The following is a 25,596-nucleotide window of genomic DNA, read 5'->3' as shown; positions in this document are numbered from 1 at the left end:
CCGGGGAAACCAAAAAGACCATCACACTGACATATGCCCCTGCTTCTGCTCTCTGTGGTGTGGCCAAGCTGTTCACAGCCAACGCTCTCAGATGGCGTGTGTGTGTGTCGTGTAGTGTGTGCACGCAAAATGTGAGAGCATGTCCAATTGTGCGGGGGCATTTTGTACACGAGTCTCCATTTGTGCGCCCAGTGATTTAGTCTGCAGTCCCAAGTAGGTTGCATTAATTTCTAATCCGGCATTCATTGGCTTTAAATAAAATTGCATAAGCGGGATGCTTATTAATTTATTTTCCTAATAAGGACGGAGAGAGGGATTGCGGAAGACAGTGACGGGAGAGAATGGATCAATTGGGAGCAAAGGAGGGCCAAGTTTGAAAACACAGTGTAATCAAGACACAGGGGAGTGTACAGCTTCATCCTGAGGAAGTCTCCCGTGTCCGAGTGTGAGAGAGAAAGTGAATGAGGGAACCAATCGTGACTGCATCAGAAATACTGGTGTGTGTGTGTGTGTGTGTGTGTGTGTGTGTGTGTGGATACTCTGTGAGGCATCCCTCTAGCTGGGTAATTAGACGGGCAGTTTTCCCAGTGAGACTAATCATGGTAGTAATCTCTTTAAAGGAAGGGTAATCTAGTCTAGTCAACCTTATTTACTTACTGTGGGCAGCACAAACACAAGTACACATGCACAAACACACCAGCTTACATCTATACATTCAACAAAGACATGCAAATGTGCGGCGGTGGTGTGTTTTATTTACCTGTGTGCAGAGACAGATGTCTGGAAAGGGTCTGCTGTCTACCGAACACCTTGCCACAGACAGGACAGGGGAAGAGCTGTTCGTTTAGTCTCCACTGGGCGATCCCGTTTCCCGGCTCGCCGTCATCCTTTTCTGAGTCTGGAGCACACACACACACGCACACAAACACAGAAAACCATCCTCATCACTCACTGCTGACACAATCAGCCACAGAAGCATCCAGCAGGTAGACCAAAGGCTGTAAAGTCATGACGCTATAAATCAAAGTAACTTAAGTATAATGTGTCTTGATGTTGAAACCGTAACTACCAAACCACAACACACTGCTGTGGTATGTGCTAATGTAGTGATAGTGGTGTTCTTTGAATTGTAGGGTATTTTTATCATCAGGAAGTTTTGCCTTTATTTATTTAATAGGGGATGTATGAGAGGTGACAGGAAGAAAGGGGATAAGGAGGACGAGGGGAATGAATGCAGCACAGGTCAGAAACAAACCAGGGAAAGTTGTGATCAGTGCAGAATATTGTGTGTGTGTTAACCACCAGGACGCCCCATTTACATCCATCTTTAATGAGATTTAACACCAGTAAAACAGCTGGAACAATACAACTGTTTCTTCACTTCATATTTGCTTAAAGAATACTTTGCAGTGTTTCCCCTATAATTGTACAAGCCTAATGGGGCCAGGCTAAGAGATCTGTGTTTGTGGGGGAGACTTTGAAATGATGAGGTATCATCTATTTCCAAATGGTTTCAGATGGACAAACTCTCTCAGTATAACAAAAATAAAAACACATAAAAGACAAAGTCAACATCGAAATATATCAGGGTCCTTGCATTAAATTCCTAAGAGTCATAGCAGATGAAAAACTAACATGGAGATATCGTATTGAACTTGTCTGCAAAAAGATGTCGGTTGGTATCTTATGTAGAGTATGTTCACTGGTTAATCATTCCTGTATTTGAACTCTTTATTACAGCTTAATTTATCCTCATATAATGTTGTGTGATACTGCTTAGGCTGCCACATGTCCCACTTATCCTAACGAGATTTTTCTAATTCAAAAGAAATTTTTGAGAGTGATTATCTTCGCTAAAAGACGCGACTCATCTGCTCCTCTCTTAAGAAATTATTAGCGTATATCTATCACTATCAATATCAGTTTTTAAGGTGAACATATACCAGACATGTGTATTCATGTATAAATATATACACCTGACTCATGACCTGCCCAGTGTTTTCCAGAACTTATTTAAGTCTTCCTCAGACAGTAACTGATATTCCACAAGACACTCTAAGCACTTAAATCTAAGGTATTGTCGGACGTCCCTTAACCAATATTCACTGAAATAGAGGACCATCTCACTGGAACAACCTTCTTTCTTCACTACACTTAACATGGACATAATCGTTATTCAAAAAACATCTGAAAAAGACCCTTAACATTTTACTGATGCATGTGTAATACATTTCAGAATGTAAATACAATTTTTTGTAATGAGTATATTTCTATCAATTTTGTGTCATTGCTTTGTTTTGAATTTTTGATCAGTTAAAATTTGTTTTTAACTTTTGCTTTTCACTTACAATCGCTGTTATTTTAAAGGGGAGGTATCTCCATAAGCCATTTTTGGCTTCTAACCTCTTCTGCACAATGTTTAAACTTTTTTAAACAATGTTTAAACTTTTCTGCATTCGCGGTCATTTAGGGTCACGCAAGTTTCTCTCCTCTCTGTGCTTCACCGAGGGCAGGGCTGGAGCCGCAGCGGAGTGGAGCACACGAAAGGAGAGACAAGTGAAATGAGCGTTACTTGTTACTCGAGTTGACAACTCTTTTTGTTGCGTGCAATAAAACCTGCTATAGCCTTATGGTAATAATGGTGACTAGCAAAAAAAAAATAAATATTTTTTTAACCTTGACAGTTACATTGTGCAAATTTGTATACTTTTATTTAATGTTCTTTTCAAATATTTTTCTTGTTGCCAACCTGCAGCCACCCCAAAGCAGTCAACCTCTGGGAAACACTGACTTTGACAACTTGGGGAAATATGTTTGTTCCCTTTCGTACAGAGAGTTAGATGACAACGTTGATGCCATTCTCATATCTGTCCACTAAGTATGAAGCTACAACCAGCTGGAAATTACCTTAGCTTGGCTCAAAGACTAGACACAAGGGGAAACAATAGACTTGCCAAGACACAAGAAAATGAAAACGTCCGGTCGAGAAATAGTCTGACACATAACCCCCCATAAACCACATCTTGTTTTTATATGTAACTGGTTGAGCTTTAAAGCTACCTGTATGTGTATCGTTGAATGTTGAACTTTTTCGTTACCTATCCCTTAAGTGATAAATAAATTGAGATATGTATTCTACCCAGCTTTAATAACCTCATACAGTATTCTCTTTCTGTTGAGGTGCCCGTGTGCTCTCCCACCGCTCATCAGTTCTAAGCCCTCCTATGGAGGCCGTGTGGCTCCCATGCTAATCAGCCTGCATTACTACGTACAGTGCTCTGCCTCTGGTCTCCACCCGACTACACAGACAGGCAGGAGAGGATGGAGGGGGACTGGAGATGGGACAAATGACACAGAAAAGAATCAATGACATGACGCAAGATACAGAAGAAATAAGCAGCCCTTTTTACACAGAGGTCAAACTATAGGGCCACTATGAAGTCCCCTTGGCATTTTTACACAGAACCATACCATTTACTGTCTCTTTTATGGCAGCTGACCTCATTGTTTTCCCAATTTGTGGACATTTGTGGCCATGTTCTTCGTCTTCGAGTTAGCTGCTAACTACAATCAGCTACTTTTTAAATCTTCTGCAGTGGGTCAGACACATAACACGCCCTCAAAACAGTACACCCGTGCTGCCACTGATCCCGTCCTGCTGGCTGTCCCTTTCATACAGACATCATTTCGGCACTGTTCGTGCCTCCGATTGCTGGCTTAAAAGCGAGACAACTCTGTCCCCCCACTCCACAATCGTACCTTTTATACAGAACGGCAAAGCAGCATGACAGCATGAAATTCCCACCCTGAAGAGGCAGTGTAAAAGGGGCTAGAGAGTGAAAGAGACAATACACTCACATCACATTTTACCAGCAGTGGATCTATCTATGATTAATCTAATTCCATTAAGATGCTGTGTAAGTACAACATGACATTCACTCATTTGGCTGCTTTAAATCATGGCAACGTGCTACTCTCTGGTAAAGTAGTGCTCAGCCAAAAACTAGGAGGTATACCAGTCTAGTCTATCAGGAAAAGTCTCATTCCCTTTTACTTCAGTGAGACAACAGAACTGACACACTGTGGGCTAATTTGCTAACCCACAAGACAGAAACCTGTCTGCTACCATTTGACAGATGCTCCTTGTCTCGCCTGCGGGTGGGATGCAGTGCAAATGCATTCTTAATGTTAACAGCAAGCACCAGTCCTTTGCTCTAAAGCCTGCAGCATACACGTTTCACTGTAGCTCTCGTTACTGTATGTCACCCCCCCTTCCCTCCCTCCCGCTGCACCCCATAATCAAAGAAATAAAAAGAATGAGAGCGACTATTTTCAGATGCTTTGATAGAGTCTGAAGAATTGAAGTTTCTGCTTTGAATTAAACCAGAATAAAAACGTATAGTACTTTTCTCATTGTGCTGTGCAACTTATGCAGATGGAGGGAGGATTTTTACTTCTCATCTGCAATGTGCAGAGAACACGCAACACGCACTGACCTTGGACAAAACTTTTTGTATTTGCGAGGCATTAGATTCTTTAAGTTATTCTGAGTTTTACTCTCAGTGTTCATAAAGGATGGAAAAACTCTGCTGCTTACTTTCCCCCTCTCACTTAAAGTTTTGATTCTTTGCAGATGGAAATCAGCGCACACGAGCCTGACAGTTCTGACTTTACAAAAGAGAGAGAAGAAATTGAATCTTTAAGTCACATAATGTACAGTTTATACCGAACACCAAGTTGTGGTAGCTTCTTGAAGTCACATTTCACCATTAAAAGGGCTTTTTCCTTTTAAAGCCGCCCTACAAAACCCATTGATGAGGTGTCTGTGGTGGTAAAGACGCCGCAATGAGGAAAAGCAGAATGTTTTCAGGAATTTGGGGGTATGTTTTATGTTAACCAAATGTTAAAGAACAGATGCATCGGCTTTGGAAGGTGGTGCGAAAGGACATTTTATTGTTGTGTCACTGACTCACAAACCCTGGAGCATTTTTTTTTTCCTGTATCTGTGTCACAGATTTAATCCCCTCTTTGCCCCTTAACATGCAAACTAATGAATTTATGGTGTGTGCCTTTGTCCGTTTGCTTTTATTTGCCCTCACACATCTTTTTTGGAGCTGTCAAAGCAAAACACAGCACACTCTGTTTGATTCAAGCACACTAAAGAAGTGTTTAAATTCTTATTTTAGAGGAGAATGGTTAGTGTACAGTGCATATGGAAGGTATCTGTTGTGTACGCAGACAGCTGGAAGGTAAAAAGGGACACAAAATAAGTGCGAGATGCATGTGCACTACCTATAGCCACATTTGTTTGTCTCCATATGCTCTTGTGTACTTTGTTTTTATTCTATTCTTATTACAGTTTTATATACCTCTCATTATGTATTTATTTTACTTTCTGTTTTTTATCTGTACTTAATGTCCTTCTGCTGCTGCAACAACTGAACCTCCCTGCTGGGAAGCAATATAGGTTTATCTTTTTTTTGCAATTTTGGTATGTGCCACAAATAGACTGTTTTAGAACTGGTCAAAAATAATCTAATTCAAGTGAATCTTAATCTTAATTTAAAAAAGGCATATATAACTATGATTCATTCTAAGATATACTAAATATGCTGCAAGGGAAATAACGCAGCTATCACAAATTCGAATACTGAACAGAAATGTATTTGAACTTTGAGGAGCTACATCAAGTTCAAACTGCTTTTGAATAAAGTAATGTTTGCATATTATTTTCACAGTGTTCCTTCTATGAAATATTGTTTCTAGGGTATCAAAAATGGACCGCAAATTAGGAAATAGTTTATAAGCAGAGCCTGTTTTTAACTGGAGCTGAAATTATTAGTCGATTGACACAATTTGACTGGGAAACTATTTTGATAATAAATCATTTAAGTTGATTTCTTAAACAGAGAAGAAAAAGGGCAAACACAATGTCTGATGAAGAGGCAGGCTCTCCAATGTAAGAACTTCCTGCTTTTCAGTTTTATATAACTGTGAGATGAATATCTTAATCGTCTGTCTCCAGTAGGTTTGTGACTCACCACTGTAATAAAGGTGAGTGAGGGCACATGTGTGATGGTAAATACATGTAAATGGACCAGTGCAAAGCAACATTTAGCTGAAAACTGTATGAGTAATCAGTACACACAGTGGCTATGTTTGTGGTTCCTCACGCAGAGTAAAGCCACACAGGCGGTGAAGGTGTCACAACACGAGACATGTCAAGAAACTTACTGCGACCCTGACCAACCTGCGGGTCGTGGACATCCTGACCTCCTGCATTAGCTGCAACCCGCCTCTCAACACGACCTGATATCCAAGTATAGCTGCCTGATTGCACTGCTTCTCTCCTAACTTATTGTCTGTGTGTGTGTTATTCTGAGAGTCCTAGACCTTCTTACGGAGCCTTGTTAGTTAAAGCTTAGCACATAAAGGCATTAACTTGTCCTGACTCATAAGTGAAACTAGGGGATGGCCTGGTCACACAAGGTGATGAGAAGCCGGATGGCAAGGGCTGGAGGCCACGACCTGGCTAACACACTGATGATTAAGCCAGTTAGGGTGTGGCGTGAGCCTTGAAGTGGTTAATGGTTTAATTAGTGCTATTAGAGCTGGAGGGAGAGGGAGAGGGACACAAACAAGAAATGAGGATCGTACGAAACCCCAGACTGAGGAGAGAAGACACTACCTCCTACTTATTGTTTCTTGCTTATAGGAATACATCACCCCCCAATGACCATTTGTCTATCAATTAATCACCAATGTTACATTGAATTAATGAAGAAAATGTGTTTTTCAGCATGTCTCCATGATGGAAAAATACAAAAATGGAGAAATTCTTGATGAATTTAAGGCATAGGTGTCTGTGTTTAACAACAGCAGTACTATATCAAAACATCTCATTTCAAACTCCCACACAACTCTTGCAGTGTTATCTGAGTTTCATTTATCCAGTCGTATACTCAGTACTACTCAAACAGACCACCCTTTCCAACAAGGAATAAGTGAAACTTATCAGTGCTCTCTTCAAAGCCATACTCCATTGACAAAAACAGTAATTTTACCTTTCTGAACATGGGAGTTGCTGGTCTATCACTGCCTCAAATAGTTAGTTTATTTGTGCTATTATGGGAATTTGCTGAATTCAAACTGACCTGTTAAAACATCAAAATCACACAATAACACAAACAAACAAACAGATCAAGGCAGTGATCAACAGTCAACGGAGTCTGGCTTTAAAGATAGTGTACCATAGATAAGCTTCACTTTTGGTTCAGTACCCTGTCGGAAAGGAAAGGGAAGGGATCCCTTTTTAGTCAACTCATCAAGAATTTCCCCAGTTTTTGGATTCTGGGTTCATTGGAGGTATGCAGGAAAAACAAAATTTCTTCATAAATTCAACGTAATACAAGGTAACTGAAATACAAATGATCATTGGAGAGGTAAGGTTTTGGCCTCGTGCAGCATTAGCAGCCATTAAAATTAACATTTTTTATGTCTCAGAAATACTATTAAGGGTGGTTGCCAATTATGTAGCTCACAGATAAATAGTTGTGGAGTGAACATAATCGTCTATAAGCGTATAAAACTACAACCCTTATCTCCTGGTGTTTAATCATAACTTGACTATAATAATATAAATAAAAATAACTATTTTGCATTCTAGAAAAAAACAGGTACATTGTCAAATACATTATTAAAATATCTGCAATAATGATGTCAGCTTTTCTTAAATACACGGCAAGTTTCAAGACAAAATAACGACAGCTAATCTCTTTAAACAGATATCTGTATGCTGAGTATGTGGGCAATGGGGCAAGATTTTGGTATTGGATGTGTTCTGGTTTCTGTTTGTCGTCCAGGTTGTTTTGACCACTCGTGTTTGAAGGGCAGGTAAACAGTCCATGTGGAGAGGCAGTACGCATTGGCTGAAATGCAATCTTGGAAACCATCAGTCATAGTTAACAGTTTAACTTTATATTTGTTATTCAGATATCTGTTTATGAAGATAAGTTGAAATGACCAGCGCACAGAAGAAGAAGTCTCACCCTGGATATCTGCTCTCTACACCGGATCAGCCTGAAATATTGTCTGTCGCCTCTAGAGGCTTTATTATTGTCAAACGATAGCCGATGGGTTCTGAGACTCTAACACAACAGTCAATTGTCACTCATTGCTCACCAACAAGTGGAAACTACAAGCGCTAAAAAAAAAAGACGCCGGCGTGAAAGTGCCAAAAACTGTAGTTCCTCTAATGCCCTGTTGAGGCTGGCTGCAAAAGTGAGTCAATCCCAATAGACACCAGGTTAAAATGCTCAACTTTATAGCAGAAATAAATATGTTTACAGCCTACGAGGCATCATCACAGTCTGTGAGTCAAATATGGTCACTTCTGCCTCCAAGAAACCAAGATGGTAATGGTTAAAATGCTGAACTGGAGGCTTCAAAACAGGAGTCACGGTGGCTACGTCTATAATTTCATACAGTTTTTGCTCACACATCATTTTAGGATCTAAATTAATAATACCACAATAAACTTAGCGAAACCAGTGAGTCTCTTTATGTTGTTGTTTTGGAAAGGTGGCATGAACTAACAGGAAAGGACAGTTAAGTTCAACATCCACTATACAGAAAATCTGTTTGATTGAAGATCTGCCTTCCTACAGCTGCAACTACAAACGCTCACCAATATTTAGAACAGCAGGGTGACAAAACTGACAGAAACCAAAATGCAGATAGACAAAAGAAAAAGAGCAGGCGTAGAGAGGCATACAGTGAAAAGAGTAAAACAGTAAAAGAGCGAGCAGCAGAGGCTGGATCTGAAGCTTAAACACACAAGGGAAAGGGGAGGTGGTCTGGGCGAATTAACTTTCAGGACACTCTTGACACCCAGAAGCCAATCAGATTTTCATTAACTGGCAGAGGGACAGGCAAAGCTGGCACAAGCTAATTAACCTCTGGATCTCTCACTGCCAAAGGAACATGGAGGGAAGTTCTGGGATGCCAGGGAAGAGGGGAGGAGAGGGAGACGGGGGATGCCCTGGGCAGAGGCCTTCGGGTTGGGAAATGCGTGAGAGTGCAGAAAGGCCGCATGGAGCTCTAAAAATGAAACGAAGAGAGGGGGTTTTACCAGAGAGGAGGGTGAGATCATGTTAAGTTGGAGGTGGTTAATTGAGATGTGTCCTTGTGGCCGTATACTAAGATTTAAAGGTGTCTTCATGTGTAACTGGATGTTGAGTAACTCGCCAAGCTACAAAGCTTCTGTGTGAGAGTGTATGTGTGCAAGGAGTGTCTGTAAATGTATGCATATGTATGTGTACAGCATGTGTATAATGAGCATCTCTGCATATACAATTATTGCTCTGAGCTACAGTGAAAATATCATGAAGACTTGGACATGTCTTTGAAGACACTGTGCTATGAATGATGCAACAGTACTGACTGTTGGCAGTTAATTACGTCCGCGTCTTGACCAGCTGCAGATCATTTTCTGTCTATTATTTATTTGGAGAAATGGTAAAACAACGTGAACAAACATAAAGACACTGTGTCTGCAACTAACGATCATTTTTACTGTCGATTACACTGACGATTATTTTCTCGGTTAATTGTTTTTGTCGATGAGGTGTTAAGAAGTAGTGAAAAAATGCAATTCACAACTTCTTACTCACACTGCACAAAAACCCACTAACATCTGGCTTTTGTATTTAATGGCAAAGGTTACAATCAGCATTTACTACTACGACAAATGACTCTGCAGTGGTCACAGGCGTTTATCAGCTCCAATCGGATGCGATTCAAGGTGCATCCGATCCAAAGTCAAGGTGGGTGAACGTGCCAACTTTAGCCCCTTTGCCGGTGTGATGAAATGACAGGCCGCCACAAAACACTGTCCATGTCTGCCTGAGCAGCGCTTGAAAGTCATTCCAAATTTAGTTGTCACTGATTCTGAGACTCGAGCCGTACACGTGCCACGTTTTTTGTGCCCTCAAATTCATCGTTTTTAATGTAGCCACGTGGCAGGTGTGCTCAAACGCCAAGCAACGCATTCCTGAAGGCCTATTTTTTAGGATGCAACAGCCACGCCCCAAGATAAACCGAGTTTAACTTTTGGAATACAGCACCGCATGTCATGTGACGAGCAACAACCAATCACAGCCAACAGATATCTTTCTCTTCTTCCATAAAAATCAGTCTGTGATAAATACAGAAAACTTGATCATTTTGGTGCAGAGCTGTCAGAGCTTTACATCTGTCCCACGGATGATATGCCCACACACATAAGATCAGCTCTGCACTCAGGATTTGAGGTAAATAGGTTATGATATTATGACTGTTAAGGCTGCTTTGCAACGTCAGACGCAACCTGCCGCCGCGCTCATGAAAGCTGGCTCAAAATAGGCACAAAAGTAGAGCCCAGCACCCGACCTTGCGTTTTCCAGGCGATTAAAGACGCAGCATGTGTGCGGCCCCTTAATAGGTAAGACAGATTTAAAAAAAAACAGAAGTAAACAGGCTTTTTTTTTGCCTTTAATGGATTAGGCAGATGAGGGGGGAGAGTGACACGCTGCCTGCTCTAACCACTAAGCCACAACACCGTTACATTTTCAATGACCTCCATGCTGCTTTCTAATGTTTACTAGCCTGGCGGTGATGTCGATCGGATGCAACAGAAATAAAAAATCAGAAAGGCACACTCATCCACTGCAGAGCCAGGGTACACAGCTCTGGTCTACTGGAAACAAGAAAGCAGCTACTGCCTATTTTTAACAGGTTTCCCATCTTTTAAAAAACCTGCATACACCCACTAATTTTGGTGAAAAAAGGGTATCAGATCCAGGATGATGTCTTCACACAATCAAGAGCCAGAGGATATCCAATTTACACTTCTACATTACAAAGGAAAAACAATAAATATTTACATCTGAGAAGCTGGAACCAGAAAATGTTTCACATATTAGCTTGAACACTGATCAAAACGTTAAATTGATCGTCACGATAGTTGCACATTAATTTTCTGTCAACTGACTAATCGATTCATTGACTAATAGTTGCATCTTTAAACAACACAATATGAGCTGATGCCCATCCTTCTACTGCCTACAAAAAAACTGCTAGTGATATGTCTGTTCCTCTACTACTACTCTAGTTATGTTCCTGTGCGTGTGTGTGTGTGTGTGTGCGTGTGTGTCTTACCGTGGAATGGTGCCCTGGTAGAGGAGCTGGCTTCTGCGGGGGAAGAGCTCTTGGAGCGCGAGTTAAAGGGTGATTGTCTGAAGCACTCGTCCAGGAACGGACTGAAACATGATGCATAATACTAACAGTTTATACAGCTACTAAATAAAACACATATTCAGACTGTATTTAATGCAGGATATTTCCTTATTGTGAAGCAAACACACACACACACAGGGTATTATTGACTCACCTGTTTATTCCCACCATGTTACTGTCTTTGTGGTTGTTGGCTTTGCTGACTTTTTCTGGAAAAACAAACAAACATATCAACCCAGTCAATACAGTAACATTAATATATTTCCACTTAACCATTTGTGTTAAACATTACACCATCTATTCAACCCATAGACAATCTGTAAACAGATACAGGAGTTACATCTACCTCATATGTACAAGCATTTGATCAAGTGACTGATGTTCCATTGTTAGGACACACGATGAAAACTGAGCTGTCTCCATGACAATTACGCACTCTCTATCTGCTGATGAAAATGTGGCTGTTGTCTCCAGTAAAAGTGGACCTTGAATTAAGAAGCTAGTGTTTTATGTTTTCACTCTGAGTCCTGAGTAACTGTAGAGAACAGATATGTGGATGTAGAAGCATCTTGATGCCCTATAAATTATTCTGTTAACAAATGGTTGCCAAAAATGTCCTAAAGCTTCCCCGCACATTGCCCATTATAGAGCAGAGAAACAAACACTATATGATCCTGATTCCTTGAAGTTTAACTCGGCTGGTAAAGCACAGGTTGGCCATGCCAGCAGGGGTGCACTGGCCATCTGGAGTAGTGGGAGTCTCTCTGGTGGGCCCGCCGACCTGTGGGCCGAGAGTTAGCCCAGGAACACCAATATGAGAAGATTTTTGAAAAGTAACAATGTGCATGAATGGTCAGATCAGACAACCCAGATGGCATGTGTGTGTATGTGTGTGTGTGTGTGTAGATGGTAAAACAAAAACATTACAAACACCTCTCAACACTATAGAGTTCAATATAAATCCTCTGACAGCAGCCTCAAGAAGCGTTAGAAGAGTTAAAACAACACCGCTAACATAATGTCAAAACACAGTTAAGATAATAAACTTGAGAAAGTTAGGATTTATTCTAAGGATGTCTTATTACATTGCATTATAGTGTACAGATCTACCTAACAGAAAAGTACCCAGTGTACAATAATATCCACCACCTTTGGACATGCAGGAAAAGTCTGTTGAAAGCCATTTATCAGGACGAAATATTCATATATCTCATGGTGCTACTTTAGGAGGAATAAAAGCGAAATGTGTTTCCAGCTGGTGATTATCAACCTAACCTGTGTCTGACCTGCAATGCAGAGATTTTCTCACACATCAGCACCTGGTTCTAACTAGCTGCGCTTTTCCTCTCTACTTTTCCCAACTTGTAAAAACTCAAAGGCTTTTTGTTTCCTGACATAACAACGTGCTGCTGAGAATAGTCTTAATGTAATCGATCAACTGAATTCGACATCTCCTGACACTTAAAGGGAGGTTTTGCCGGTTTTCAACCAGCCTTGTATCATGATACAGGTAGTATGTGTAAATGAACTACGGTGAACTTGTCACCATCTTGCCAGCACCAAGATCTCCCGCCAGATGACATGCCACTTGGGCTGTTGCTCAAACTACAGATTGTTCTTCCCTATTTTTATATACCCGCCACCACAGACACAAAGAGTACAGGTATGATATAGGAACAGTAAACTAAGCTCCACCTTCACATGCCTGTTGGGTCAGAGAGGTGACGGCACACCTAAAGCTACAAGAGCTGAGATATCGCAATCAGGGCTCTATTAAAAAATACTACACTGGACTACTTTAACAACCTTCCATGTGCCAGGTTGACTGAATAAGGCCTTCAACCCCACCCCCTTGATTTAGTTTATATTCAGTTATCAACTTATTCAATTATTATCTAATTTAGTTCAGTTTATTTTCTCTGATTTATCTATTTTACTGTTATTATTGATCTTAACATTGTTTTGAGTTACCTATGTCTGGTTTTACCTCTCCTACTTGTACTTTTTATTACTGTTTGCCCATGTGCCGTGTTCCTTTTGTACAGATTACCTGAAAAATGCAATAAAATCAGTTAAAATAAACAGTAAACTAAGTAGTTGATGCCTATTTCTCACCTAAAATGTTTTCAGAAACACTGTTTAGCTGTCATATAAGATTGCTGGTCACCAGCCAGCCGCCATATTTTTTTCGGACAGGCAACTCGCATTACGTCACCCACCAGGGGGAACCCTTATAGGTCCGGTGTGGCACAGTGCATTCTGGTAGTTGTAGGTTTTCTACCTCTTGAGCAAAAGCAAATGCCTCAGTCCTTCTTCTCTGTTTATCTGGTCATGTAGCACCAGTTTCAAAGTATGTGCGTCTTTCTCCTGCATAGACAGCCCCGTTTCATGAAGAGACCGTCTTTCCAGCAGTGAAATACTTCTTTAATAAGCCTTATATTATATTTCAATGGAATAGTTTGTCCTGATATTACTAGTGGCGCTTGTTTATTTCCAGTGCCTCCACTGCAAAATGCTGCAGGACACTGTTCAATAAAGATTAACAATAACTGCTTGTATTTTCCAAAAAGCCTTGATGCCTTGGGAGTGTTCACACCTGAGATCACACCTGTTCATGATCATGCACTAAGACAACTCTGTTCAAGAATAATTTAAATACTGTTGCATGCACCTGTAGTGACACAAGCAGAGGGCATCAAAGTCCACCTCAATACACCAGATATTTGGAGTGCTTCTTCCGAGTGAGTCACTTCAGGTCCGACATGCTTGCAGCTCATGATATGAATACTTGTAAAGTAGCAGCCATTTCTGGTTTCTCACAGAGCGGTTGAGTCTTAAATACAAACGATTTTAAGAGGTTTCTAAGTGGTAAGTAAAGTGAGAATTGTAAAATCAGCTCTAATACCACTACTTGGCCAGCTGCTGTGAGCATAGCGTATGGGTTTCTGTATTCAGCTGTAAAGAGTGCTATACAAAATGCCTGAGAATGGAGCCATATGTGTGAGTTTCAAGGCGATGCACTGAAGTGAATTTCAAAGCTGCAACCATCTCAGTGTTCAGAGCGACCTTGCTACTGATGTGTCTCTGAGGTCCTACTGCTCTGGGTAATTCATATTGATTGCTCATTGTGTGACAGCAGCCCACTCTGTTCCAGTCCCCCTCACATTCAAACCCAGTTCTAAGGGGGCGGTTGTCGCTGTTGCCAGGCTAGCGATGCCCTGGCCTCCCTGGGTGGGCATACTGTGTACCCCTGCTGCCCTCTCTACCCTCCTTATCCTCTGCCCCCCGCTACAACCCCCCACCCCCACCCCTAAACACCCCACTCCGTCACACTGCTCGCCAAGGACAGAGGTCTCTTTCCACGTTGCCATGGAGATGCCGCACGGGAGAAATGTAAAGGGAGGAGGGAGGAAGCGAGGGAGGGGAAGTGCAGGGGGCGAGCGTGTGCAGCCAAGTGTGCTTGAGCCGGCATGTCTGAAAACGAGTCAAGGGAGAGAGAGGGAGGGAGAGGGAGAGAGAATGAGAGAAAGGAGGAGAGGGAGGAGGGAAGAGGGGGCATTTGTGCAGACACCACTCCCCATGGGGCCTTGTGTGAGTGTGTAAAGGTGTGCATGCAAGACTGTGTGGGAAAGAAAGACTGCCAATGTGTGAATTTGTGAATATGTGTGAGAGCAAGACGAGGAAAAAGATTTTACACGAGCTTGTTTCACTATATGGCATTTCAGCGAAGCAATCAGAGGCTGGATAGAGCCGAGGTCACAGCCCAGGACTACAAGCCTGACCCCACACGCGCACACACACACACACACACACATCTGCACCTTCTCCCTGAGGGGGCGATGGTTCCACCTCAAAGCTCTGTCTTAATCTAGCAATACAAACAGCTGTCTGCAGCTTCAATGTCACTTTCATGGCCGCGCAGGTAAAAAGCAGGATGTCATTACATGTCATATATCCTCGACTTTACAAGAGAGCCACCAGGGGATGGAAATGGAAACATGTAGGTTTTATGGTCGAGTATCAAAAAACTGTCCAAGGTTTACACTGCGGCGCTGCGGGGGAAAAGAAGACATGTTACTGTGCATGTATGTGTGGATCTACCGTCCCTCGGAGAGCAGCGTGTGCCTGACAGCGTGCATGTCTTGAAGGAACATACCTGACAATTTGAACAGTAGTTCGGAGGCCATTTTGACCGATATGTCCTGGGAGAAGAGGTCTTTCTGGGGCCGGGCCAACGTCTCGGGGAGGTTACTCATTGGCTCAGTCTTCTCACTCGCCCCTAAAGTGCTGAAGGCCAGCAGGTGAGAGGCAGGTGGGGTGAGTTCTGCAGGGGGTGGGTCCACCTCCATGGGCTCTGCCTTTACTTTCACCTTCTGGTACTGATCTTTGTTGTTCTCTGCAGCAGATAATTGAACAAGAGAAGATTTACTGGTTAGACTCTGAGGAGATTCAACCGTTATACATTATCTAAGGGTAAACACGTTTTTGTTTTATTTAAAGAATCTGGGTTACTGTGACCAGTTTAAGGATTATACACTAACCAGCAAAAACAGAAACCTGTGTAATGTGATGCAATGCATTACCCTTGACTGAGGTAGGATTTTGAATGCAGGACTTTTACTTGTAAAGCACTATTTGCCTAGTTCTGACCAAGTTTTCATACACAATATATTCCAGCTTTTGCCCTTACTCTGAAAAAGACAATATTCCCACTAAGCTGTTTACAGTGCTGCTAATGAAAATGAATATTCTGGGGCACTCACTAGCTCGAAAAAAGAACTCCCGCACACTGTCTAACTTGCAAAAATAATGATTTTAATGCTGCTGCAACATTTCAGTGACTAGCTCTTCATCAGGCAAACAGTTTTGTAACAAAGAGAAGCCATCTTAAGTAGGAGTGGCTGTGAGTTTACACACATTACCCACGTGCAGTAGGAAGACATCAATACCAAACATCAGAAAGTTAACAATCAACATTATACACAGAAACAGAGGAACAAACAGCTTAGTGACAATCCTAAACACACCCCCACTAGCTCACCTGGTAGAGCAGGTGTCTCATGTACAAAGGCTGTGTCCTTGCTGTAGCAGCTGTGGGTTTGATTGCAACCAACAGCCCTTTGCTGCATGTCATACTCCCCCTATCTCTGCCACCTTAACGTTGTATCTGTCCTATCAAATAAAGGCAAAAGCCCCCCAAAAATAATCTAAAAAAAAAAAAAAAAAAAAAATGAATATGCTAGTATTTGTGTTGCATACTTTGATTTACATGTCAAAATACATGAAAATGTAACAATATAGTGTACCTGCATACCAAATTAAGGCCTTATTCGATGTGTTTTTTTGATGTGTTCATACAGCCCAAATTCACGCGTCCCACATCTGCCTCAAGAGGCTCTACACTCAGTAAGATATGACACGTGGTCTATGGTTGTAGACTCCACATGGAAAAAAATCCACACACACACACAAACAAAAAAAACATTAACACTCCGAAAAAGCAACAGAGGAGGGATCCCTCTGCTGTAAATGCCCTACATATCGAATGAGTCAGAGGATAACTTAAATTTTTTCATGAAGATTTGCAGACTTGAGAAGTATAAAAAATTTTAGGTAAAGACATACAACATTAGATAAACACTTGCTGACTTTCACCCGAATGTACAGGTAAATAATTTATCCAGCATACATGTTTAAAGAAGTTGTAAAGATAGAAATAAAACCAAAAGAGGGAAATCCAAATAACAGCCAAAACATTGCAGCCAAAGCCGAGCTGAGCCGGTTAGCATCTAGCTGTGTAATTATTAGGGCAAGAGGCCACCAGGAGGTCACACAGTCGCTCGGGGAGGGCTCCAGCAGCTCATGTAGGTTCACTGAAGCAAACAGGAAAGACACCAAAACACTCTGAATGTTAACGAAGACGGGATGAATCTATGTTTAGAATAACCAGAGGTGTTTGGATAGAAGAGGCTCTGATTGACAGTGGTTTTTCAGCACACGAACAATGGCCTGTAAGGGTGAAAACAGCTGTTGACTCACTTCTCATACAAGTTCAAGAGGTGAGGCGAAGTGAGCGGGCTAAAAATAGTCGAGATGGCATCTGTTAGGAATGTCCCGAGCCGATCTGCAGAATCAAACACTGACTCTCCTCTCTCTGTGGATATTAAACAAAAGACTATAGGCCGCCATAAAAAAATATTGGAAACTATTAAAGGGAAACTGTGTGCAGGCTATATTTTCTTAATGCGGAGCTATTCCACTGTAAGAAATTGGTTCTCTAATGGCCTCTGTGGCTAAATTTACTAGATTAAATGTAGGCCTACTTGAGGCTACAGTGAGTATACACTGTGCAGTTGTATGATTTGAAATAAATAAACTCACTGGTACATCTGTTAGCATCTGTGCATCACACACATCTGATCTTTGACTGCAGGGAAGGCAGTGTCTCAGTGTGGTGACAAGCAGGAGCAAGACAAAGCAGTGGGGTTGATACAGTGCTGCTGACATGGCGACTCAGCACGATTATGGGATATATGAATTTGGCAGGGCATCGGGAGCAGTGGGAGGGGTGGGGGGGAGGTTAGGAGAGCCGGAGAAAGAGTAGGGAGGGAGGGAGATACAAGGCAGTAACCCTGCGCTAACCCTGCCACCCCCCTCCCCTCACATTCTCCACTCCTCTGCTGAACGAGGCCAGTGTGAGACACCAAGACTGGACCTGCAGTACATGGTGTGCACGTGTGAAACATGCGAGAGTATCCACTGAATCAGTATGCATGCTACTGTGTTTACGTGGGCGAATTAAAGTGTAAACTCCCCCTCGCCGCCTCCCTGAGGTCCAGGTGTAGCCAGCATGTGGGGGACACTGACAACCATCAGCCTCACTAATCCTTTAATCAGGTGGCCAGAGTTGGCCAAGAGTAACCTAGGAGAGGCTGATGGAGGGGCAGAGCAGAGGAGGAGAGAGACGGGAGGGCGGAGGGGTGAGGGTGGGGGTGGGGGCACAGCTCTGCAAGGGTCAAAAAAGGGACACGCGAGCTTCCATCATTGGATCACCACCCTAACGACAGAGGCTGAGTGGACCGCTGCACTGCAAAAAACACACACAGTCACACACAAAAACGCATCCCCGGACTAACGGATACTATATGTGCCTGAGCTCCCAGCGCTGGGACAAACATGCTTACGACCCAAAGAGCAGTCCACGTGACGGAGAGAGAGAAAATATTTGATTCGTAAACACACAGACACCACGTTGAAAGCATCACATCACAGCAGGTCAGATCAGAAGTCTACCTGTCACACAATGAAAATGTGGCCTTACTCCCACACTGATAATAGCTATGGCTTTTTGGTCAGGGTCGTGACCTAATGTTCTGAAGCCATAAAAAGCAGCCCTCAGTCCGCCTGAATCCAGCTTGTGTGTGTCTGTAAGTGAGAGCGTGAGAGTGTGCGTGTCTGTGTGTGTGCCCTGTGTGTCTATGAGCGTATGTGTCATCCCCTCTGGAGCAGAAGCCTCTTCTGTGATACACCAGCTGCCATTAGGCCACAGAATCAGGTCTGGAGGAATGTGTGTCTGTGTGTGTGCCTGTGTGTGTGTGTGTGTTGGTGTGAATATACAAAGTGCCTGTGCCCTTTCTAAATAAATATCATAGCTTTTCTCTAGTTACAGTGTTGCTTCAATTCCTCTTATTATAACTTCAAAATACGCCATACCTACAGTTATTTTCACAAACTAAGGGACATATTGGAGTTTAACTGCAGGCTGTTATTTTATGTGTGTGCATTTTAGAAATTTGTGAGATAGTTGCACCACCACCGAAAATGAAAACTGGTATTTGGTGGTTTATATAATCGTGTAGATGGGAGCCACTGTTGTGGTTATATTTGAGGAATAAAAACCAGGGAAACTTACTTCCTATTTCATTACAAATAATCTACTTTATTACATTTTCAAGTTCAAAATTTGGCCTAGATGTGAAAGACTATTAATGTTACAACAAAATGCACAAAGTCCTCTGCAGAGTTTGGCTGGCTGTCCTCCTGTCTGAAGGGACAACATGGTCCAACGTAACTATCAGTACTATTAATGTTTAATGTATTAATGTCAATAAATTTTTTTAAAACTTTTGGTTTCAACAGTGAATTGCTAAAACTTTTTGTAAATTTAAGAGCAGGCATAACAACTGAAGACCCATTGAAACAGTAGTTAGAGCATCTTTAGCTTCTGCGCTGTGATGAATTTTCACGTTAGGATGGCAGGAGAAATGACACCCACATACCGATTCAACTGAGCTGGACAGCCACAAAAAAGGTTCACTGGCTGAGATTGATGCCAAAAGATGTCAATTTATTCAAAACATCCGTGCACAAAAAGAAAAGTGCTTAAAGTGCAAAAAATAAGTAATAAAAATTGATAAAACCAGCGTCAAACATTTCAGTTATTGACTCAGCCTGTGAACCTTTTTTGTCGCTGTCCAGCTCGGTGGAATTGGTGTGCAGGTACTTCTGCCATCCTCTCTTGATTGTCCATTGTACCGACACACCCAATTTTTTTTGTTGCCCTAAGTTGGCGCAGTTTCACAGCAGCCTTAAGACTATGTATTTTCTCATGAAATCGATTATTTGAGCCGAGTACAGTAACAACAAGAGATCAAATTCTTCGCATTTGGGACTGTTCGAAAGTGGGTGGGTGTTGTCTTTAACGTGATACAGCGGAGTCCGATGCTGAGCAAATTGTCGGCTCCTCAAACACCCCCCTCATCATAAGATCAGGAGGACGAGGGAGGGATGAATGAATTAGACCTCAACCACACAGTTTTGAAAATGAAAATTTTCAGATTTCGCCCGCTGATATCCAAACACACATCTCATTCTATCTCTCTCCATATTGCTGTTAGGTACGACAACCTACAAACAATGAAGTGTGGTTTTATATGACCAGTGTGGCTAGCTAGTCGCCCATTTGATTGGACAAACTGTTGCAAACTCCCCTGAGTGCAAAATGAGTTATCAAACATTTGAAACAGTTTCACGTAAAGAGGAAAGGCACAGATTTTGATGTAGAAAATGCTCTGATAGAGATTTTTCGACAAGTATTTAGCATATGACAAAAGATTAATGATCAATTAACACAGGGGCACAGGATTAAAACTAGGAAATTGTATATTTCATTTCATGGGGACTTGAAGTTCACATGCACACATCTGTTCGTTTGTTTGGTAAATAAAATGTGAACTTTTAGTTTTAATTGGGTTTTACTTTCAGTGTTTAAGATTCATGTCTCTGCTTAAACAGATGCACATGGACTCTATTCATGAAGCAGCACGTGCTTTAGAAACTAATGACAAACTGTTAGTTGAAGTCTCTCCGGATCAGACGGGTTAAAACTTGTCCAAATGTGACCCTTTAGGTAAAAGGCTGCAAACCAAAGCTTCTATCAGCTCCGTTTGGTTTGAAACCACAGCCGCACTACACGGTTTTACAATGTGTGTGAATGTGATTTGTACGCCAGGTTACTTTAAATGCACTATACATACCTTGTTCCCTCTGACGCAGCACTACTCAAGTTTTGAGTCAGAGCGAAAGTGACTGGGGTTTGTGCGATGTTCTGTTTTTAGTGATCAACTTTGACCTCAGGTGTCTACTCGAATCTGCGTGGACAGCGTGACAGCCTGTTTCGCTGAGAACATACAGTAGGAAGGTGCAGACCCAGGACAGATTTGTAACTACACTTAGATGAAAAAAGTCACACACAGTTAGCGACTTAATGCATGCAAAGTCAATTTATTGCACCACTTTGATGCGTCGATGGCACAGGAACAAAAACTTGGACAGACAGGCGGTTAGGGAGACAGACAGAGGAAGAGGCAAAGAGGGAAGAGAAAGAAAAACAAAAGTCAAACAGTGCCAGAAAAAGAACACCCGAGGGTAAGAGAGGAAACAAGAAAGTGGGATGAGAGAGAGGAGCTGGGGGAGGACAGGAGGATGAGGAATGGCTAGAGCCTAAATGACAACCTCTCCACCTCTCCCCCCCTCCCGTTATCCAAGTCTACCCTTCTCCCTGCTCTGTTATTCCACATCTCTCCATCCCTGCCCCCATCCCTCTCTCTCTCTCTCAATCTCTCTATTCTCCTGCTCTCTAGCCGACCTGCTCAGACAGGGGTGAAGAGTTCATGCGCTTCAAAGGCTGCAGTGTGGAGACTGCATGTCATGTGGGAGCCACAGCAGCCTTGCCTGCAGACTTCACAGACAGCTGCTGCTACAATTGATCCTCGACCAGCTAGCTCTCAGTAGTTCAGCCTTCCAACGGTCGCAAACTGCAGCTACATCTGACTCTAGAGCAGCAGGCTTGATAAACAGCCCATAAGGAACCAGATATGGCCTGTATAAAGTGGTCCTAAACAAAAAAACATTTGGCACAAGCCAGAGCTGATCCAAGGCTGGTGAAACTTCATCATATAAGGTCAAGACAAAAGCCGGCCGATGATTTGCCCTGGTAATTCCGGCTATCACTTCCGCATTTAAAACTGCCTACCCAGGAAACAAACAGATGCAGCGAGGGGCAAAAGGATTCAACTGTGTATTTCTCTAAATAGAACTTTAGGCAGTGATAAGGAGCTGGTGAGACAGAAAGAAAGATGTGGAGGTAGGAAGGGTGGGAGTAGGAGAGGTCAGCGAGCGGCCACACTGAGGGGGCATGATGAGGACACTGTCAGAGCAGTGTGGAGCTTAACATAAAGTAATACTCCACAGTAATGCCAGTGTTGTTGTGAATTAGAACGGTGAACTGCTTACACAGTCTGCTGTGATAATCCATGTTGAATAAATAGTGAATGCTTTTATGTGAGCGTACAGATGAATAATAAGCATTACATTCACTCTCTAAATAAAACGGGAGGGGCGATGTGCATTTTTAATACATACATATATTTTTACCATAATAAATATAATTATTTTCAGTGCTCCCTTTGTTTTGTTTTTAGTTTATTCCGAAAATGCTTGATGGTGTTTTTTCTGAAAGCCGAAGAAACTGAAGTCTCCAATATCATTTTAACTATTTCTGTTGTTTTAATAGGATTTAAGATCAAACCATTATATTTGTCACATAAAAGTTGCTGACCAGTGCAACCACTGCTGTTAGGGCTGGGCGATATGGTCAAAATCTTCCATCATGTTATATGTAATTATATATCATATATTTATATCACCATACATTAATTGTTCTGTAAATGTAATAAAAAATGGTTTAAAATAGTTTTAAATAGCCCTGTGATAGTCTGACCTGTCCAGGGTGTATACCACCTCTCGACCAATGTCAGCTGGGATAGGCTCCAGTCCCTCTGCGACCCCCAACAGGATAAGCAGTTACAGAAAACGAATAAATGGTTTAAAAATAAACATACTCTACTTCATCACATTTAATTATTTTCTTCTTTTTTGGGGGGGAATTTCCATGCAAACAACAACAAATAAACAACTGCCTCACATGCAAGAGCTCCTAGAGCTTAAGGTCAGGTAGATTTAAGACTTGTTTATGCCACTTGAAACGACATTTAAGATCAATTAAAAAAAAAAAAGCTGAAAAGAAAAACAATAAATGCCCATTTTTTGCTGTAACGCGCAATTTTGTGTTTCTCACTCTGCATGTGGGATCCCACTGCCCATTGAGTCGAGTTTGAAAAGCTTCTTGCGTAAAATACATTGAGCCTCAGATGCATTGCTTTGTGCCGGGTTCAGCCATGCTGTGAATTTTGGTTAAACAGCCGATTTTTGTTGAATCTGCACTGCCCCTTATCATCCAGGGTACAAAGACAGCTAGCTAGCAGACACTGGATCCTCTGCTCTGAGCATCCCTGCCATAGACAAAATAGTTTTAAAGTGTTTTTGGTTCTGCTTTCCTGATCTGTGTGACGTTAATACTAGAGACATTTGGTAAAATATATTTTTAAGAAGCAGGTTTTACAATGCAATGTCAGAAAAAATCCTACTTTCCATGTCTCAGCATTTTTAAGACTTCACACACTGATTTAAGCCACTTCCAATACAAATTAAGGCCTTATTTTTACATTAACAAATTCATTGGTTTTTCAGGCTATTAAAGGATCCGCACAACATTTTACAAATATTCAAGTTAAAACTGAAAAACTCCAAACAGTAACAACTAAAATTCTTTCAAAATGGAGGCTTTAAGGTTCTAGAGATCAATGACTTCAAGTGTTACAGGTTTCTGTATTTAAAACTTCACTCCTCCTCCTCGTCTGCCAAGATCAAATTACCTTGCGAGGCAGCTAGACTTGTGAGATCACACAAGAATCCAGCCCTGATTTACTACATAGCCTGCCCCAAATAATCCCCACAGAAGAAACAGTATTGCCAAATTTCTACCAGTGGATGTATTTCTATTGCCATTCAGTATATACCGTCATATCCCCCAACCCTAGGTGCTATGGTACTATGATACATTTTACTAAGCTTCAATTATGCTTTACTGTCAATGTTGCACAGTTGGTAGGAGTAGTGCTATGACATGTACGCTCCATACAAACAAGGTAGTGGTGGCAAGGTCTTGGTGAAAATTAGCTGTCTGAATATTTGAAATTGAAAAGCTTTAAAAGGGACCATGTTTGTTTTCAGTGCACAATCATTGAGTTGATCATTTGGACATTCTGTTATTAATTGCAATGAATATGTGTGGGTGCAAATATGCAGCATTACATAATAAAGCCCAATAATGTAAATAAACACATTCTACAATCAGCAGACACAAACATAAAAAACATGATTTAATGCAATGTAAGAAACAATTTCAATAAGTCTGTCTGCAGCTGTTACTAAACTGCTTTAAGACTTCACGAAAGCCTTCCACTTCGGTTGACTAAATCCCTACAACTACCTGAAGGCAGCAGGAGATGTACAATGTGTGTTTTATCTGTAACAAGTGCCGCATCAAAGAGCAGAGACATTACGCACCATGATCCGCTGAGGTTACCTCGAGGAAATCATGCACAACCAAACAGGGCGCTGCAATAAAAACCTGCACACATCAGGCTGGTCTGCTTCAACGTGGATGGTATTCTGCCACTTTATCTGTTGCATTTTAATAGCAAAATGAAGAGGTGGAGCGGACTTAAAATAGGAATGTTTTAGCAACATTTAACAGTGGTAAGTTAAGAGTTGACTTTTAAGCAGAACAAAACTCCCACAAAAAAGAAAAACTCTTGATGGAGAGTCGTGTAACTGTCAGAATATCCAGTTGACAGTGACGATTTCCACACTGTAGGCCGTCAACATGCGGTGTGTCAGTCAGTTGTGGCTCCTTCAGTAGAGGCAATCATGTGCAATCTTTTGAGGGGAGGCCAGGTGGAGCTGGCATCCTTTGATTATAAACAGCGTTAATTATCACTCAATCAATCAGCTTTGGCCACTGCTGCAAGAACTGCCAATGCTTCTGGAAATCAACACCCACTTTCCAGCTTTTTGCTGCGTTCAGCTAATTGCTCTGACACACAGACAAAACCGAAACAATACAGTTTTCTTATAAAACCATGTGCGTCGACTACCACTAGAGCTGGTAGACCAAACCAAGACTTACCACCGGTTAATATAAAACCTACATTTCAATGGTAACCACAGACAAGCCTTAGATACTGCTTTGTTCCTTCTGGACGTTTAAGTAGGTTGTTGTTTTCTATAATAATCACCAAAAAGAACCTCATAAGCTGAAAATTTGTTGCTGTCAGTTCACCGTCGTTCTGCTCCTTAGTGGTCAAAATTGCTTAATGCAACTTTTATTAGGAAGGTAACGAGCGCTGTAGAGGGGAGAGGGCCTGTAAAATGTCCTCAGAGATGGAAGGCCTGTTCCTAAGGAATGAGGAATGAGTTAAGCGAGTACAAAGTGTGATTTCACACCTATAGTGAGGGTGGCTGGATGGTGAGTGGGTGGCACGGCTGTTACCCACACGATGCCAGTCTGCCAGGGCACCACCTAGGGCCCTGTACCCCCTCCTTCCCCCTCCCTCCCTGTGACGCCATGTTCCCCTTGCCCTGCAACACCAGTGCCCATCTGCTAGGACACGTTAGCCTCTGGCGCCAGGGACTATTTAGCCTGGCGTAATTAGCCCCCAGACACCAGCAGCCTGGTTTTAAACAGATGTGGGGGAGGTAGCGCTTGCAAGGCGACTCAACACGACCAACCAATGTTTGATAAGGAAGAGAGAGAGAGGGGGGAAGGAGAGAGAGAGGAGAGAAGAGAAGAAGAAGTGACCTAGTTAAAGGGATGATGCAACTCATGTTACAACACAATGGGCAGTAATGATGACAACC

General features: G+C 42.0%; 1 protein-coding gene across 1 annotated transcript in view; it reads right to left on the bottom strand.

The window, feature by feature from the left end:
- The window catches only part of znf827 (zinc finger protein 827), a 79,345-nt gene that overhangs the window by 16,471 nt on the left and 37,278 nt on the right, over positions 1–25,596 (bottom strand). Inside the window, exons 6-9 of the mRNA XM_050044327.1 lie at positions 15,431–15,670; positions 11,429–11,483; positions 11,197–11,297; positions 761–898 (exon numbers count right to left, since the gene is read on the bottom strand). Of these exons, the coding sequence (XP_049900284.1) occupies positions 761–898; positions 11,197–11,297; positions 11,429–11,483; positions 15,431–15,670 (534 nt within the window). The remainder of the gene's footprint in view (positions 1–760; positions 899–11,196; positions 11,298–11,428; positions 11,484–15,430; positions 15,671–25,596) is intronic.

Source organism: Epinephelus moara, chromosome 5 (assembly GCF_006386435.1).
Source record: "Epinephelus moara isolate mb chromosome 5, YSFRI_EMoa_1.0, whole genome shotgun sequence".
NCBI lineage: Eukaryota > Metazoa > Chordata > Actinopteri > Perciformes > Serranidae > Epinephelus > Epinephelus moara.
This window is presented reverse-complemented; position numbering and strand designations above follow the sequence as displayed.